We start from the raw sequence: 17,729 nt of genomic DNA, 5'->3' as shown, positions 1-17,729 counted from the left end.
AATTCTGTCAGAGACGGCAAAGGACTTGGAAGAGCAGTTGAACGGAATGGACAGTGTCTTGAAAGGAGGATATAACATGAACATTAACAAAAGCAAAACGAGGATAATGGAATGTAGTCAAATTAAATCGGGTGATGCTGAGGGAATTAGATTAGGAAATGAGACACTTAAAGCAGTAAAGGAGTTTTGCTATTTAGGAAGTAAAATAACTGATGATGGTCGAAGTAGAGAGGATATAAAATGTAGACTGGCAATGGCAAGGAAAGCGTTTCTGAAGAAGAGAAATTTGTTAACATCGAATATAGATTTATGTATCAGGAAGTCGTTTCTGAAAGTATTTGTTTGGAGTGTAGCCATGTATGGAAGTGAAACATGGACGATAACTAGTTTGGACAAGAAGAGAATAGAAGCTTTCGAAATGTGGTGCTACAGAAGAATACTGAAGATAAGGTGGATAGATCACGTAACTAATGAGGAGGTATTGAATAGGATTGGGGAGAAGAGAAGTTTGTGGCACAACTTGACTAGAAGAAGGGATCGGTTGGTAGGACATGTTTTGAGACATCAAGGGATCACAAATTTAGCATTGGAGGGCAGCGTGGAGGGTAAAAATCGTAGAGGGAGACCGAGAGATGAGTACACTAAGCAGATTCAGAAGGATGTAGGTTGCAGTAGGTACTGGGAGATGAAGCAGCTTGCACAGGATAGAGTAGCATGGAGAGCTGCATCAAACCAGTCTCAGGACTGAAGACAACAACAACAACAACAACTTTTATTTAGATCTGTTTGAGCTCTATAATCTGGTACTATGCAACTCGATTTATTTCTTACATATTACGTAGAGTATATCAGTTTTTCATTGCAAATGTTTCTTAGTTTCACACAGTATCTTACTTCAGAATATCACAATTAGTATGACCATTAGCGAAATTTTGGACACTTCGAAGTCGCCGGCAGGTACCATCCGGCTACCATTGCGTGTGGTCTCTTTGTATAACTAAAGGATATTTTCCACGCTGGATCAAGCTGCTTCGCGCTCGGCCCATCCTCGCACATAGCTCACTTTCCTCCTGTGCTCACCGTAAGAACTATCCTGATTAAACCGACCTTCAAATAAGAAAATGCATTAAAATTGGACGTTACTTTCGGGAGCTACGACACCTCAGACAGATACACATGTTAAACTTCTAACACTTCCTGTTTGTGCCAGACGGAAACGCAAACCAGGATTACCTGCTTTACGCGAGCAGTTACCTTGCTGGTTCGATGAACCCTGCGTCAGGCACTTCAGTGTAAATTGCAGAGCAGTCACGTAGATTTAAATAGAGCACAGAGTTTGTTCCTACGGCTGCGAGAATAAAATTCTCCATCGAACCAAAAGGGCCAGAGAGATGCAGTTTCAAGTGTTTTGGGGGTGAGGGGTCTTCACTAATCCATTTTGGACCAGTCGCTTCTCGACAGCGACAGAGTGCGCATCGCATTTCGCGCGTAGTGTGGTTTGGTGACATGCAGAGTTTTTAATTGAGCAGCGGCACGGAATAAACCATTGCGTTAACCTAAAAAAAATCGGCCCTCAAACTCTTGGCGTAATTTGGGAAGCCTTCGTGCACAACACGAAGTGTCAGCTAAAAATTTTCAAGCGGCACAAGATGTTCTGGGAGGGCCTCAACAACGCTGAAGAAAGAGTTTTGGTCAACCACTGACATACCAAACGCACGAAAACGTGGAGAATGCGTAAAAAATTCTAAAAGGGGGTCGACGCCTGCGCCTAACATGATGACAGACGGTTTCACTGTGCCACAACTGGATGTTTATCGCTTTTTGGAAGACTAATTAGGAAAGAGAAAGTTGTGGACAAAGATGGTCCCAAAACTGCTGACCACTGAACAGAAGGAAATCCGTGTTCTAAAGTTCGCGAGCTGTTGGAAGCAGCGAAAGTGCTCCTAAATGGTGAATACTTATGTTACCCAAATATTTTATTCTTTGGAGTCCGGTTATAATTTTCTGTAGACAAGATCCTTTACCAGTGGGCGAATACATTTGTGCATTTATTCTGACGTACGCTGAATGTAATCTGTCAACTGCCTTAAACCATGGTATGTGATGTCTCCGTTTTTATATGTTTTACATTTGACAACAGCCGCTCGACTTCAGCTAATGTAATTTATCACCATGATGTAACGAGGCCCACTCCTTCTGAAGAAGATATTTTTATAAATATCGAAACCTAGGTCAACGGCTAAATAAACCTTTGGTATGCATGGTTTGCAACTGGTTGCCTGATGTTCCTCAACATCTCTTTTTTTTTTTGTTTCTTGAACGTTATATTTATGAAAATAAAATCATTACGCTTATAATCACTCCGTTTACATAGGGCTCCAAAAAGCGGAATTATGAAACCGATTTGCTAATATCATTTCTGGCTGGTCGTGTAAACACTTCAAAATCGCTTCTGGAAGTACGCCTCTAGTTACCGATTTTACAATTCCGCAGTCGATTTTCGCTCCCATGTAAACCCAAGCGGCTGTGAAAAGTGCTTAGGTTGTCAAGTTAAGTCTTGTTTTCAGAATATTCGGTTCCTATGGACTTATTCTGCAGTGAAGGAGAAACAGAAATATTAGATTCATCATGAATATGTCTACCTGTAATATTTAAGAGAACATAAATAACGGCTGTGTTGACTAAATCAGAAACTGGATCAGCTGTTTTCAGACGCTGTATTTAACTGGGCTAGCAAATCCACTTCAAACCTTAACATGTTTACAAGACAATTGAAAACTATAACGTAACCGGCTATTACAATTAAAGTGTACTTACTCAAGGAGGTCCAGTGTGGGGTGTAATTATCGTATGCCACTGAAACTTGGTGGACATGCTAATGCATTAATGTGGAACCGATAAATGCTGGAAAACACTAGTTTCAAGTCTGACCACCAGGTGCAATGCTGGCGCTGTGCAGCATCTCATCGATGTCTCCGATGCATATGTTAAACAGTGTGCGTGTGGCTACTGCTAATAAAATCGTAATTATGCTTTTCTAACTTATTTGACTTTTTCTGCCCATGTCCCATTCCCAATCCATTACATTTCTATACATCTTTCTTGAATTCACAGAGCCTGATTTGCGCCTGGTGGCCAAAATTGAAACTAATTTTTTTTCAGCGTAAACGGCTCCGTATTAACGCATTGGAATGTCTACCAAGTTTCGCTGCCGTACAATAATTACAGCCTGTAATGGCCCTTTGTGAGTAGCTGCACTTAAATTATAACCTTTATATTTTTATGTTAGTTCATTAAAATATTGCCAATATATTTGGTGTAAATTGCTTGGGGTCTATGTGACTCCAGTGATATTCACTGAGAGAAAAAATCCTTGATATACCCAACACAAGGTGGGTGGCCAATCCGCAGTGACCAGTTTTCGTCCAAAGCGCTGGGAGAGTTCATTCGTTTGCTCGGAATGGGAGGTCGACAAATGTGTTCCACATTTAGGTCTGTCAAGCGATGACAGAATCGAAGCGCATGTCCTCAAATCTTTCTCCAATGATTTTGCAGTTACTATTCGGTAAAAAATTTCCTTTTTACTTTACTTACAGCTTCATATGTCAGGTTTATGATGATGTGTCCATCATGTGTAAATAGTGATAGGTATTCCGATATTTACATCTAATCAAGACATGGCACGAAATTCGGAAAATTTTGGAACGAAAAATAGAGGGCGCTATGATTTTGCGTTTGGTGAATATTACATAATATATTGTCGCATAGAAAATTTAGCTGACGCATTGAATTTTTCTTTAGACGTGGATAGAAATATCTGTCATGACTCCAGAAAATTTATGTGATGTAGCACATTCATTTGCCATAGCGCAACTCCATCGATAAAGCCAGAGTGAAATATCCACAACATTTCTCATATTCCGTAAACGATTCCAGACATCGAAATGAGATTTTGGCAAATGGCAGCATGCAAAGAGGAGAGTATTTTGCTGTATCTTTATTACGTAATATTTCATTATCTATTGTGTAATTCGACTAACTACAGACTTTTTCGACGAACGAATGTAATTTTTAAGGACCATCGATAGCTGGTGAAACGAGAAATGCTGCGGATTTTGGAACAACGTAAGTGAAGACATTAAACTTTTTTTCTTGGACCCAGAATGCGCTTTTTCATAAGCTACTGACTTCACTTTTTCTCAGTTCCTCACTTCACAACCTTAATAAACCACTGTTTCAGAATTCTCTCGCAATTTTGTCAGCACAACTTGTTAGTGAGGTGAGTTTGTGTAAACTCTACTTTGTTTTGGAAAAAGAAGCAAATTTTAAAATAACAACCAGAGAAACGTGTAGGTTTTACTAAAAATTCGTCACTCATGATGTTTCTCTGAAAGTTAAAAATGGTTAACACTAGAAGTACGTTACCAGTCAATCTTGTTTAACATTTAATGAATGTTGTTTAACATTTAACAAATAGCGCACTTTTAAATTTACAGGGCTTACACTGCATGACTTTTAATATGCTTCATTGGATTATAATTTGGGTAAATGACAAACATCTATACAAAAACTGAACGAATTATAAAAATTTTTACGTTACAGGATGGCGGCCGGTTATATTGAGTGGTGTAATATTTCTTACATTTCGTGTCTCTGATGGAGCAATAATGGATTTTTACATTCTCTTCTCTAATTTTATTTCATTGTTGTGATCTCGTTCCCACTTTTGGTTTCCATTTTTTTTTATTTAATTGAACAGCGGACATACTTCAGTTGTTCTCCATGATGCGCTGTTGTGCTCTGCCGAAGTTTAGCGCTCATTATTATTATTATGTTTCATCGGCGTTTTCGTTGGTATGAGCTCCTACAAGTCCACAAAATCTGGAGTTAACATTCTGGACTTGATGTCTCGGCTTTATAGTGTCAAGTTTGGTTGCCGCAGGCAGCAAGTTTTCTTCCATGTGCTGGACCTTGCTGGAATGAATGCCTGCATCGTTTACAGAGAGACAACAGGAGAAGAGTTATCTGCCGCATGTTCCTTTTCAGACCAACTCTCCTCCGCGTATGTACAGTCAAGTAAAGGGGCTGTTCAGACACAAGTTGAAAATACTGAAATAAGGGATAGGTACGGAAGACCTGCCACATAGGAGGATACAAAAGTTCAAACAAAACTAAAAATGTGAGATCTGAGTTTCTCCTGGCGTATACAACTTTAAAATAACTTCTGGGAATTTAGCCAGGTAACACTTTCAGCGACCGCCAATATTTCGGCGGGAGAAGACCCAGCCATTTTCAAGGCAAACTGCAACGGACAGGCGACGTACATGCACATTTGTGGCATATATTTATCAAACTATCAGGACCATGGAGGACCGATGTACTGAGCATAAACGGCACACACGATTACAGCAGCCAAATAGATCTGCTATTGCGGAACATTGCTTGGATACTGGTCACTCTATGTTATATAATAACACCGAGATATTGGCATGCACGTCCAGCTATTGGGACAGTGTTATCGAGGAGGCAGTTGAGATTAAACTAGTGAGCAACCTCGTTAACAGGGATGGAGGTTTGGAATCCGGCTCTCTCCCTTGTCAAAAAACAGAGGGCCAGAGTCAATGCTGCCTCACCTGCGAATTCGTAGTCTCACTATCGATAGCTCTGACTTTGGTCATCTTTGGTGGCACTAGTGTTCAGTGTGTGTGTGTTATCTTTCCTGCATCAGTCCGAGAACCGAGGTATTAAATTTGCATGCACGTCGCCTACCCGTTGCAGTTTGCCTTGAAAATGGCGGGGTGTTCTCCCGCCGAAATATTGGCGGTCGCCGAAAGTGTTACCTGGCTGAATTCCCAGAAGTTATTTGAAATACTAAAAGTGTGTGTGCAGTCCGAGAAATTCGTCTGTGGTCTCTGTGCTGGAAATGTTCAGTACGTGTGTGCAAAAAGGTATTGATAATGATTGTGGTTTTCATTGAGAACATGATATAAAGTTATTTCCTCGTAATTGTCACAGCAATTCATGTCCACTTTTCTTTCTATTTCCTAATAAATATATGTTTATGGCCTGTTTGAGAATAAGTCATAGAGTGTCCCCGGAGTCTTTCGCGGCGGCATACATGAATAAAACGTTCTCGGTTCTCAAGCCGCGTCAACTCGAATAAAATCCTCGAGCTTTCGGTGACCATCTCCGCAATCGTCGTCAGGAATTTACTGGCTGCCGGGGCTGCTACGGTCTCTCGCTTATATAGGCATGCTGACATCATCAGCAGCCAATCAGATCGATCCAAAGTGGCGCGCGCGCTCAAGTCGACCCGGGCAGCTAGCGGAGCTATTGCCCGTATCAGCACCGGTGACGTCAGGTGGCGCCAGGGACAGGCGCCACGACTGAAACTGCCGCTCCCGCGTCGCGCATCTGTCTCTGCTTTCTTTCGATGTCCAACGCCCGTCCCCATGCCCTGCTGAGTGAGTATCCCTGGTCTCTGTTGAAATTGTTGTTGTTTAAACGAATTTCGGCCGCTTCCTTTATAATGGAGTCCCAGTATAATGATGTATTTTCGAACTGTATTTTATGTCCGTTTTCTAGGTAACGCTCCGCTATGACCGACTTGTCAAGCTCCCTTTGTTTTATATGCCGCTTTTACTCAGCACAACGCTCCACAGGATAACCACAGCGTTTACGAAAAGACTCTTTAGCATCGGTTAGCTCTTATTATGAAATAGTTTTTGTAATGCCATATAGTCTGATGATGAGGTATTCCCTCGAAACATGTCGCACAATAAACAAGTAACACATTAGTTAACAAATTTTGTGATTGATAGCGGTAGTTAAATCTTTACATATTTCTTGAGACAGCCACAGTCGAAAAATAGTCAAAATGGCTTCAAATATCTGCGATACAGCTTTTCGTGAATTTTCATACACACAATGCGGGCCTAGAGCATGGATAAATCTGAGCCACCATAAGATCAACAGATTTCAGAACCATGAATAAATGCAACAACCTCACAATCGATGGTGATGTGGTTTAGGCACTTGTCATTCTCAGCGCCTCAAATGGATTACTGTATGACAAATTTCATAACTCAGTATATTATTAATCATTCAGAAACCCACAAAATAGGTTTATTGTCAGTACAACTTTAATGTATACTGACGACGTCCGATCTAATGTTACTACAAAGTGAGTGAATTAGCATATCTGAGAAGTGTGCTATAATCTAATAGGATTTATGCCAAGCAAACGGGGATAAAAATCTGTCGCATTGTGTTACCACCTGGTGGCACTGACATGAACTGCTAGTTGACTGGCAAGGGCTAGATGTGCACAGTGTGATCCGTGCACGTTGTTTATCAAATCTGTGTGTATGTACCGCGAGTCGCAAATGTGGAAAAGCTCCTTAAAACGTGCACAACTGGCTGTGTGCTCGCGACCCTGTTGCCAAGTTTCACAGAGCCACATCTTTCCGAATGAGGCATGTATGTTACATTTAACACCATTCAAGGAAAAATGACAAATAAATCTGCAAAGTACCGAAAGTTAGGGTGTCAGACGATCATCATAGACCCCAGCACCTGTTCCTTCCATCACCATGATTTCTACCTCACCATTTATGGCTGTCCTATCCGTCTCCCTCCTACCCTCAAATGCCTTTGCCTCACACTCAACCACCACCTCACCTAAACTCCCTATCTCCTTACCATCCAACACAAAGCTCACAACCGACAGCACCTCCTGAAACTCCTGTCCGGCTGGATGTGGGGTCTGAATCCTTCCACCATCCTTCACACTTACAAATCCTTGATCCACCCCTTCCTCTGTTATGCGAGCGTAGCTTGGATTTCCACCACTCCCAGGTTCTATAAATCCCTCCAAATCCTCGAACGCCATGTGCTCTGCCTCGCCTTCCGCATCCACCTTCCGTCCTCCACGTGCATCCTGTACAACCTCATCCCCTTCCCCCACATTCTCGTTTTCCTTGAACACATCCGCACACTATATATTGTCCGCCGCATTGATCCCCGTCACCCCCTGGTGTCTCCCTTCCTCTCCACCCCCAGCCCATTACCGCGCCTTTACCATTGTGTCCCACCCTCTCTCCATCTCCACACCCTCCGCCTCCTTTCCTAACGCAACTTCCACCATCTCCCCGATGATGAGCTTCGCCGTGACATCTACCCTTCCTACCAACTCTAACCCCACCTTCCTGCCTCCTCCTCAGGTCTCTCTTTCCTCCCCCTCCCTTATCCTGAGTGGCTTCCCCATCGTACTGCCCCCTCTCTTGTGCTCCCCTTCAGTGTCTTTGGCCTCCCTCCTGCCTTGTCTCCCCTCTTCATCTCCTGCCCCAGCAGTCTCCTGCCTCTTAGTGTACTCAGTGACACCCCTACTCTCTTCATCCCGCCGCCTCCCCTGCTGGCCCTTGCTCTCCCCTCCTTTTCCATCCTCTCCAACCTCTCCCTCGGCCAGTCCCACCTGGCAGTTTTAATATTCATTGTGTGTGCTCCAAGTTGGTTTTAGATGTGTTGTTCTGGTGTGTTTTTAATACTGTGGCCGACTTTTAACCTGTGCATATGCATTCAGTGTCTTCTTTGGGTTTAAGAATAGCCAACTGTGCTTTTTAAGTTTATGATGCCATTTTTAGTTGTCCCCCCCATGAACGTCTCCATGTCAGTGTATTTTTACCTTCATTATCTCCCCTTACTCTGTTTTATGTTCCCCTTTTTTATCGCCTTGTATGTGACATTTTATTCTTGTCTTAGGTGTCATGTCACTCGGCGGCGGATATGGGGCACGGGAATGAAATCACAATGAAGGGGAAAAAAAGGTTAGGGTGTTGACGTGCCCTTACACAGGAGCCGCCACGGTTTAATGTGTTTCGCTTACCCGTTCCACGCGGTGACCGGCGAGGGCGAGAGGTCGCCGAGCTCGACGTCGCCGAAGAGCGTGTAGGCGCGGCCCCTGGCGGCGGCCCGGCCACGCCTGCGCAGCAGCGCGGCGCCCACGAGCGCGTGCAGCGAGACGCCGGCGAGCAGCAGCTGCGCGCCCGCGTGGCCCAGGCGCCGCAGCAGCGCGTGCAGCAGCAGCGGCCCCGAGAACTGGCCGAGCGCGCGCGCCGCCGAGAGCGCCGCCGACGACAGCTGCGACGGGCCGCCCACGTGCGACTGCAGCGCCGCCGCGCCCTGGCAGCTCGCCACCGCCACGCCCGCGCCTGCGCACACGGCAGCCGTCAGCGGCGGTACAAGGACGCTCGCCAGAAACCAGCTTCCGCCAGAAACCAGCTTCCGCCAGCACTTGCCGAGGTGTTTACATCAGAATACACTACTGGCCATTAAATTGCTACACCAAGAAGAAATGCACATGACGAACAGGTATTCATCGGACAAATATATTATACTAGAACTGACGCCTGATAACATTTTCACGCAATTTGGGTGCATAGATCCTGAGAAATCAGTACCCAGGACAACCACCTCTGGCCTTAATAACGGGCTTGATACGTCTAGGCATTGAGTCAAACAGAGCTTCGATGGCGTGTACAGGTACAGCTGCCCATGAAGCTTCAACACGATACCACAGTTTATCAAGACTAATGACTCGAGTATAGTGACGAGCCAGTTGCTCGGCCACATTGACCAGACGTTTCCAATTGGTGAGAGATCTGGAGAATGTGCTAGCCAGGGCACCAGTCGAACATTTTCTGTATCCAGAAAGGCCCGTACAGGACCTGCGACATGCGGTCGTGCATTATCGTGCTAAAATGTAGGGTTTCGCCGGCATCGAATGAAGGGTAGAGCCACGGGTCGTAACACATCTGAAATGTAACGTCCACTGTTCAAAGTACCGTCAGTGCGAACAAGAGGTGAAACGAGACGTATAACCGATGGCACCCCATACCGTGACGCCGGGTGATACGCCAGTATGGCGATGCCGAATACACGCTTCCAAATTGCGTTCACCGCGATGTCACCATACACGGATGCGACCATCATGATGCTGTAAACAGAATCTGGATTCATCCGAAAAAATGACGTTTTGCCATTCGTGCACCCAGGTTCGTCATTCAGTACACCATCGCAGGCGCTCCTGTCTGTGATGCAGCGTCAAAGATATCCGCAGCCGTGGCCTCCGAGCTGACAGTCCATGCTGCTGCAAACGTTGTCGAACTGTTCGTGCAGATGGTTGTTGTCTTGCAAACGTCCTCATCTGTTGACTCAGGGATCGAGACGTGGCTACACGATCCGTTACAGCCATGCGGATAAGATGCCTGTCACCTCGACTGCTAGTGATACGAGGCCGTTGGGGTCCAACACGGCGTTCCGTATTACCCTCCTGAACCCACCGATTCCATATTCTGGTAACAGTCATTGGATCTTGACCAACGCGAGCAGCAATGTCGCGATACGACAAACCGCAATCGCGGTAGGCTACAATCCGACCTTTATCAACGTCGGAAACCTGATGGTGCGCATTTCTACTCCATACACGAGGCATCACAACAACGTTTCACCAGGCAACGCCGATCAACTGCTGTTTGTGTATGAGAAATCGGTTGGAAACTTTCCTCATGTCAGCACGTTGTAGGTGTCGCCACCGGCGCCAACCTTGTGTGAATGCTGTGATAAGCTAATCATTTGCGTATAACAGCTTCCTCTTCCTGTCGGTGAAATTTCGCGGCTGTAGCACGTCATCTTCGTGGTGTAGCAATTTGAATGGCCAGTAGTGTATTAATACCGAAGAGGACCAGTGACGTCTGTAATTATCGTATGGCAGCAGAAGTAGGTAGATATACTAATGGGTTTATTAGGAACCGATTTGCGCCGAAAAAAAGTTTGTTCCAATTTTGTCCTCCAGGTGCAAATCTGGCGCTGTACACTGTCTGTTCGACGGAATGATATCCACATTATCATTTGACAAGCCGTAATGTAAATGAACACTGTCGCTATCGGGGACACGACAGTGCGCTGTTAGTGAACTGTTTTCCTCTACATCTTCATCTACATGGATACTCTGCAAATCACATTCAAATGCCTGGCAGAGGGTTCATCGACCCACCTTCACAATTATTCCAATCTTGTATGCCGTGCGGAAAGAATGAACACCTATATCTTTCCGTGCGAGCTCTGATTTCGCTATTTTATCGTAGTGACCGTGTGGTCGGTGTCAACAAAATATTTTCGCATTCTGGGGAGAAAGTTGGTGATTGGAATTGTATGAGAAGATTCCGTCGCAACGAAAAACGCCTTTCTTTTAATGATTTCCAGCCCAAATCCGATATCAATTCTGTGACACTCTCTCCCATACTTCGTGATATTACAAAACGTGCTGCCTTTCTTTGTACTTTTTCGAAGTACTCCGTCAAACCTATCTGGTAAGTATTCTAAAGGAGGGCGGACAAGCATAGTGTAAGCAGTCTTCTTATTAGGTCTGTTACATTTTCTAAGTGTCCTGCCAATAAAACGCAGTCTTTGGTTAGCCTTCCCCAATTTAAGTTGCTCATAACTGTAATTCCTATGTATTTAGTTGAATTTACGGCTTTTAGATTACACTGATTGATCGTGTAACCGAAGTTTTAACGAGTTCCTTTTAGCACTCATGTGGATGATCTCACACTTTTAGTTATTTAGAGTCAACTGCAAATTTTCGCACCATAGATGTTTAGGGTCAACTAACACTTTTCGCACCATTCAGATATCTTTTCTAAATCTTTTTGCAGTTTGTTGTGATCTTCTGATGACTTTACTAGTCGATAAACGCAGCGTCATCTGCAAACAACCGAAAACGGCTGCTGAGATTGTCTCCCAAATCGTTTATATAGATAAGGAATAGCAAAGGGCCTATAACACTACCTTAGGGAACGCCAGAAATCACTTCTGTTTTACTCGATGACTTTCCGTCAATTACTACGAACTGTGACCTTTTTGACAGCAAAATTACAAATCCAGTCACGTAACTGAGACGATATTCCATAAGCACGCAATTTCACTACGAGCTGCTTGTGTGGCAGTGTCAAAAGCCTTCCGGAAATCCAGAAATACGGAATCGATCTGAAATCTCTTGTCAACAGCACGTAACACTTCATGCGAGTAAAGAGCTAGTTGTGTTTCACAAGAACGTTTTCTAAATCCATGCTGACTGTGTGTCAATAGACCGTTTTGTTCGAGGCAATTCATAATGTTCGAACACAATATATGTTCCAAAATCCTGCTTCATATCGACGTTAACGAGATAGGCCTGTAATTTAGGTTATTACACCTGTGTGAACGGGAACGGTAACAATTACAAAGAAAATGACGATGAGGACAACGGAACACCCAGTCCACAAGTGGCAAACATCTCCAGCCTGCCCAGGAATCGAACACGGTCCCACTTGCACGGGAGGCAAGCACATAACCACCCAGCTAAGCAGGCGGACAGTAACAATTACAGTATTGCACTGAGAGACTGTCCCAACTCAAAGGTCTGACGAGAAGCCCGGCGTCATTAAACGATTTAAAGAAGATGATAATGAAGTGTGCCACCGGCATGAGGAGGCCATCCTATACGAATGGAAGTTATTCATAAGGTTGCTGTTGCTATTAACGGACATGCAGCAAATTCCCCAGGTAGTGCTAGTGTTCGTGTAGTGTTGCGAGAGTTGTCCATCCCATGGTCAACAGCATGGAGAGGTGGTCTATTTCACACTGATACGATGCAGCAATTGAAACCTCATGATCCACAGCAATGTTCTGAATTTGCTCCTCAGTTTCTGGCACGGATATAAGTTGATAGCATGTTGCCGGGAAATAGTCTATGGAATGACGAGGCACGTTTTGCGCTAAATGGCGCAGTGAATACACATATCCACAGAGTTTCGAGTACTTTTAAACCAAGAAATATGCACAAAGAGCCATTCTTCTCGCCATATCTGAGGGTGTGGTGCATGGAATAACAAGCACCTTTGCTCTCGGTCCATTCTTCTTTGAAGGCCCTGTTAGATGACTGGCCACTGTGGCCGAGCGGTTCTAGGTGCTTCAATCTGGAACCGAGTGCCTGCTACGGTCGCAGGATCGAATTCTGCCTCGGACATGGATGTGCGTGATGTCCTTAGGTTAGTTAGGTTTAAGTAGTTCTAAGTCTAGCGAACTGATGACCTCAGATGTTAAGTCCCATAGCGCTTGGAGCCATTTGAACCCTGTCAGATGTACCGTGACATCTGCATGTTATCGAGACCTGTTTGTCAGCATGTGATTCCTGCTCTGGAAGAGCGCAACTGTGTGGAAACCACTGTTTTCATGCAGCATAGAGCAACACCTATGTGCAACTGGGTGATGCCAATGAAAAATGTGCTTAATGCATCTTTCCACGATTGTACTATTCCCAGATGTTTTCCAGGTGGTTGTGTTGTAACATCACCTGATCTGAATCGATTTGACTTTTGACTCTGGGGATGTCTAAAAAGAGTTTACCAGGGGTAAGTTCAGGCTCTGACTGTCCTGAGGGCCAGTATACAGGAACACATTGCTGAAATTCCACCAGAACTGCAGCGAGCAACTGTTGATCACGTCGTTTTACGTATGCAGCATCTCGTCGATGTCTGCGTCGGTTATATTGAACAAATTGTGTCAGTGGCACTTAATAATAAAATCAACGTTATCCCTTCTCAGTCGTTTGACCTATTCTACCCACTTCCCGCTCCTAGTCCATTATATATGGAAACATTTCTTGCAGTCACAGCTTCAAATTTACACCTTGTGGCCAAAATTGGAACTAATTTTCTTCCAGGGTTAATCGGTTCCGCATGAACTCATTCGAACATCTATAGACTTTCGTTGGCATACGATAATTACAGTTCTCACTGGACCTTTGTGAGTAGCTGCCCTTTATAACCACCCGGTACTTGAGCGTGTTTACTTCCGCAAGTCGTTCAGACAAGTTGCTTTCAGGAAACTTCTGGCGGCGTATAAAACGTTCGTACTTCTGGGAGTGCAACTAGGTGAGGCCTTCGACAAACGCGATATTTTGACATAAGCATCCCCTGTCATTTTCAAGGCAGAAATGCAGTGCCATAAAGGAGTGTAAGGAAATTTGAAACTTCGATATGCAGAGTGTATGCGGAAACACACACATACACACACACACACACACACTGAAAACACCAGCGCCACCACCCAATCAAAGATGACCAATTTCAGAAGTTACCGACTGCGAATATTAATTATAAATAGTGACAGTGTTTTTCCTTAAATCCTGCGAGGATCCTGCTCTGTTCCTGTTCAGGAAACAGAGGGACAGAGCTAATGCTAACTCATTTCTTGGATGTTAACATTTGCTTTGTTTATCTTTGGCTGCATGGTGGCGCTAGCGTTTACAGTGCGTGTATGTATGTGTGTGTGTGTGTGTGTGTGTGTGTGTGTGTGTGTGTGTGTGTGTTATCTTTCCGCATATGCTTTGCATACCGAATTTTTAAATTTACTTGCACACAGTTATCTCTCTGCATTTGTGCCTTGAAAATGATAGTGTTTGCACGTGTCGAAATACCGATATGCAGGTGCACTTATTTTTCATTTTATTTGATTTCACGCAGATCCCATTTCACCACATACAATTATTTCACATAATAATACAAACAAGACACTGATTTGACTACTACAAAATATAAAACCTAATTGAACCAACTAAGCAGTCAAGAAGGCACATTAGTCTGATAATCGTTAATTTTTTAAACACTGTGCAATGTAGGTGTTCTTGGATGACTGCATTCATCACATTCTACTAATATGTATGATGTCCTCGTCAGTGTCGCAGGATTCACATGATTACAGTCCCCTGCAAAAGAGTTTCCACCAGTCGCGTAGTGCCATAGACAAACAGAAGTTTATAGTGTCACGCTTAAGAACCAGAGCAACAGCCATAATTATTCTTTTTGAAAAAACATCGTGACGAAAAACGAAAATTTAAGAATAAAGTAAACATTTGGTCGAAGAAATGGATTCAGAGGCGTAGAATATACATTTATGTTGTCAAGAAACAGTACTGAATGCAGATAGAGGTGATGTTGATGTCAATGAAGCTTTTTGTTCGTTCCGCAATAACATAAAGCTCTCTTAAAGTGGGAGTGGCATTTTGATAGCTAATAGAGCGCAATGTCCTTTCGTAAATACAATAATTGTCTGTCATAAGGCCACTACTCAGGCTTATATTCGTCCAGTGTGGGTCAATCAGTTTCTTAGCTGAGAAAACTTTATTCTTCATCTACCTTATATTTGGCTAAATATACTGTATTCTAATATCATTAGTTGACTTACACCTTCTAGAGCACGTTGGGTGGCACGGGATACATGCGGACGTGCATTGTCCTGTTGGAACAGCAAGTTCCCTTGCCAGTCTAGGAATGGTAGAACGATGGGTTCGATGACGGTTTGGATGTACCGTGCACTATTCAGTGTCCCCTCGACGATCACCAGAGGTGTACGGCCAGTGTAGGAGATCGCTCCCCACACCATGATGCCGGGTGTTGGCCCTGTGTGCCTCGGTCGTATGCAGTCCTGATTGTGGCACTCACCTGCACGGCGCCAAACACGCATAAGACCATCATTGGCACCAATGCAGAAGCGACTCACATCGCTGAAGACGACAGGTCTCCATTCGTCCCTCCATTCACGCCTGTCGCGACACCACTGGAGGCGGGCTGCACGATGTTGGGGCGTGAGCGGAAGACGGCCTAAAGGTGTGCGGGACCGTAGCCCAGCTTCATGGAGACGGTTGCGAATGGTCCTCGCCGATACCCCAGGAGCAACAGTGTCCCTAATTTGCTGGGAAGTGGCGGTGCGGTCCCCTACGGCATTGCGTAGGATCCTACGGTCTTGGCGTGCATCCGTGCGTCGCTGCGGTCCAGTCCCAGGTCGACGGGCACGTGGACAAGAGCATAACTTCAGTCCTTATTGCGCTAAAAGTCAAATGTGACTGATATACGAGGTGCAACAATAAAGTTATGAGACTGATGTGAAAAAACCGTTTTAGTCAAGTTAAGTGTTGTTTCCTTCAAAGTAGTTATCTTCTAATTGCACACACTTTTTCCAACGCTTCTGCCATTGATGGTAACTTTTATGGAACTCATCTTCTGTAATATCCTCCAAGACCCTCGTCACAGATTTTTGGACATCTTGTGTTGTTTGAAAATGGTGTCCCTTGACCGCTGTTTTGACTCTTGGAAATAGAAAAAAGTCGCACGGAGCGATATCTGGTGAATAAAGTGGCAGTGATAGTGCTGAAATTTGTTTTGAGGTTAAAAACTGCTGTACTGACAGAGCAGTACGGGATGGTGCAAAATCGTGATGCAGAATCCAATTATCAGCAATGTTGGCATGGATACTAAGAACTCTTTTACGAAGTCTTTCTAAAATTTCTTTGTAGTAAAACTGCTTAACTGTTTGTCCAGGAGGCACCCACTCTTTATGAACAATTCCCTTGGAATCAAAGAAGCACCCAAGCATGCATGGTCGTCCACTGCGGCCTTCATCTTCAACATTCGTTCTGCCTTCACTAAATATTTTATGCCAACGAAAAACTTGAGCTCTTGACATACCCTCCTCTCCAAAAGGCTTCTGAAGCTTATCGTAAGCTGCCGCCGCAAATTCACCCAATTTAATGCAAAAAGAAATGGCATACTGTTGCGCAATATTACGTGGTTCCATTTCCGTGACGAGAGACACAAACACATGTTAACTTATTACAGCACAACTCATGACTGAGAAGTTGCATCGATGTGCCGCTTGGACTAGAAGCAGCTTATAGACTGAGGTCAAAGCCTGCAGGGTTTCCACATCCTGGAAAGAAAATCAGTGTTATTATTTTATTGTCGCACCTCATACGAATTTTTTAGTGAAGGAAAATAGTGCATTCAGTTTAGAATACCGATTGTCAGCTCGAAAGAGTTGTGCAAGTGAATAATAAGTAAGTTAAGTAACAGAATTATAATTTCACCATATTTCTGCAGTAGTCGATGCGAGGTTAATTTGTTTGGGTACCAGATATATGCTGCTGTTGAAGAAAAAATAGAACCTTCTGAATGAAAAGGCAATATCGTTACTCTATTTCACTGTTCGCCCCTCAGCTAAGATCTTCCTCAGCTGTCTTCTGATGTGCTAACCATGTTTAGCGACCTAAACCCACCAGAATACACCAGTAGAGGACTTGAAACGTTACTGATATCTCTGCCGCATACCTTCAGGTCACCTTCAGAGTAGGCTGACAATGCGAGTTCTGTACCTTCAGTGCGTCAGCTCACCCTGATGATGGCCAGAAGGTATGCGGCTGAAACATCTGCACGTCCAAAATCTAATGGTCAGGTCAATACGCAGTGCAGTTATGAAGATGCACATGGGTTGCTTTGTCTGTGTGGCTTTGAAGTTTACCTGCGAAGATCCCGATGCCGAAGAGGTCTCCACAGGGCAGGTACGCGATGATAGTTCCCAAAGCCACCGCCGCCACGCCCGCCGCTGCCAGCCACCGCCGCGGTCTCAACGTGCGGCACCATGCTTCTGCACACACATACAAGCACACACATGGCACACAGTGCAAGGAAACAGGACTAAGCCGACAGACTGACCTTCATTCCTAAGGAGAATTACTTGCTGGTGAATATTATTACGTCTCGATTTTCTTACCGTTCAACTTAAATCTATCACAAAAAAAAAACAAGTCGCATTGCTGTCGACCTTTCCTGAGGATTTGTGTCACTGCCAGACGT

General features: G+C 44.3%; 1 protein-coding gene across 6 annotated transcripts in view; it reads right to left on the bottom strand.

Annotated features, from left to right (window-relative positions):
- LOC126354141 (uncharacterized) overlaps positions 1 to 17,729 on the bottom strand; it is a 331,010-nt gene that overhangs the window by 83,717 nt on the left and 229,564 nt on the right. For all 6 annotated transcript variants that reach the window (XM_050003547.1, XM_050003548.1, XM_050003545.1 and 3 more), the window contains exons 4-5: positions 17,395 to 17,520; positions 8,885 to 9,209 (exon numbers count right to left, since the gene is read on the bottom strand). In XM_050003547.1, the coding sequence (XP_049859504.1) occupies positions 8,885 to 9,209; positions 17,395 to 17,520 (451 nt within the window). The remainder of the gene's footprint in view (positions 1 to 8,884; positions 9,210 to 17,394; positions 17,521 to 17,729) is intronic.

Source organism: Schistocerca gregaria, chromosome 3 (assembly GCF_023897955.1).
Source record: "Schistocerca gregaria isolate iqSchGreg1 chromosome 3, iqSchGreg1.2, whole genome shotgun sequence".
NCBI classification, from domain to species: domain Eukaryota; kingdom Metazoa; phylum Arthropoda; class Insecta; order Orthoptera; family Acrididae; genus Schistocerca; species Schistocerca gregaria.
The sequence above is the reverse complement of the archived record's forward strand: the minus strand, read 5'-3'. Positions and strand labels throughout refer to the sequence as shown.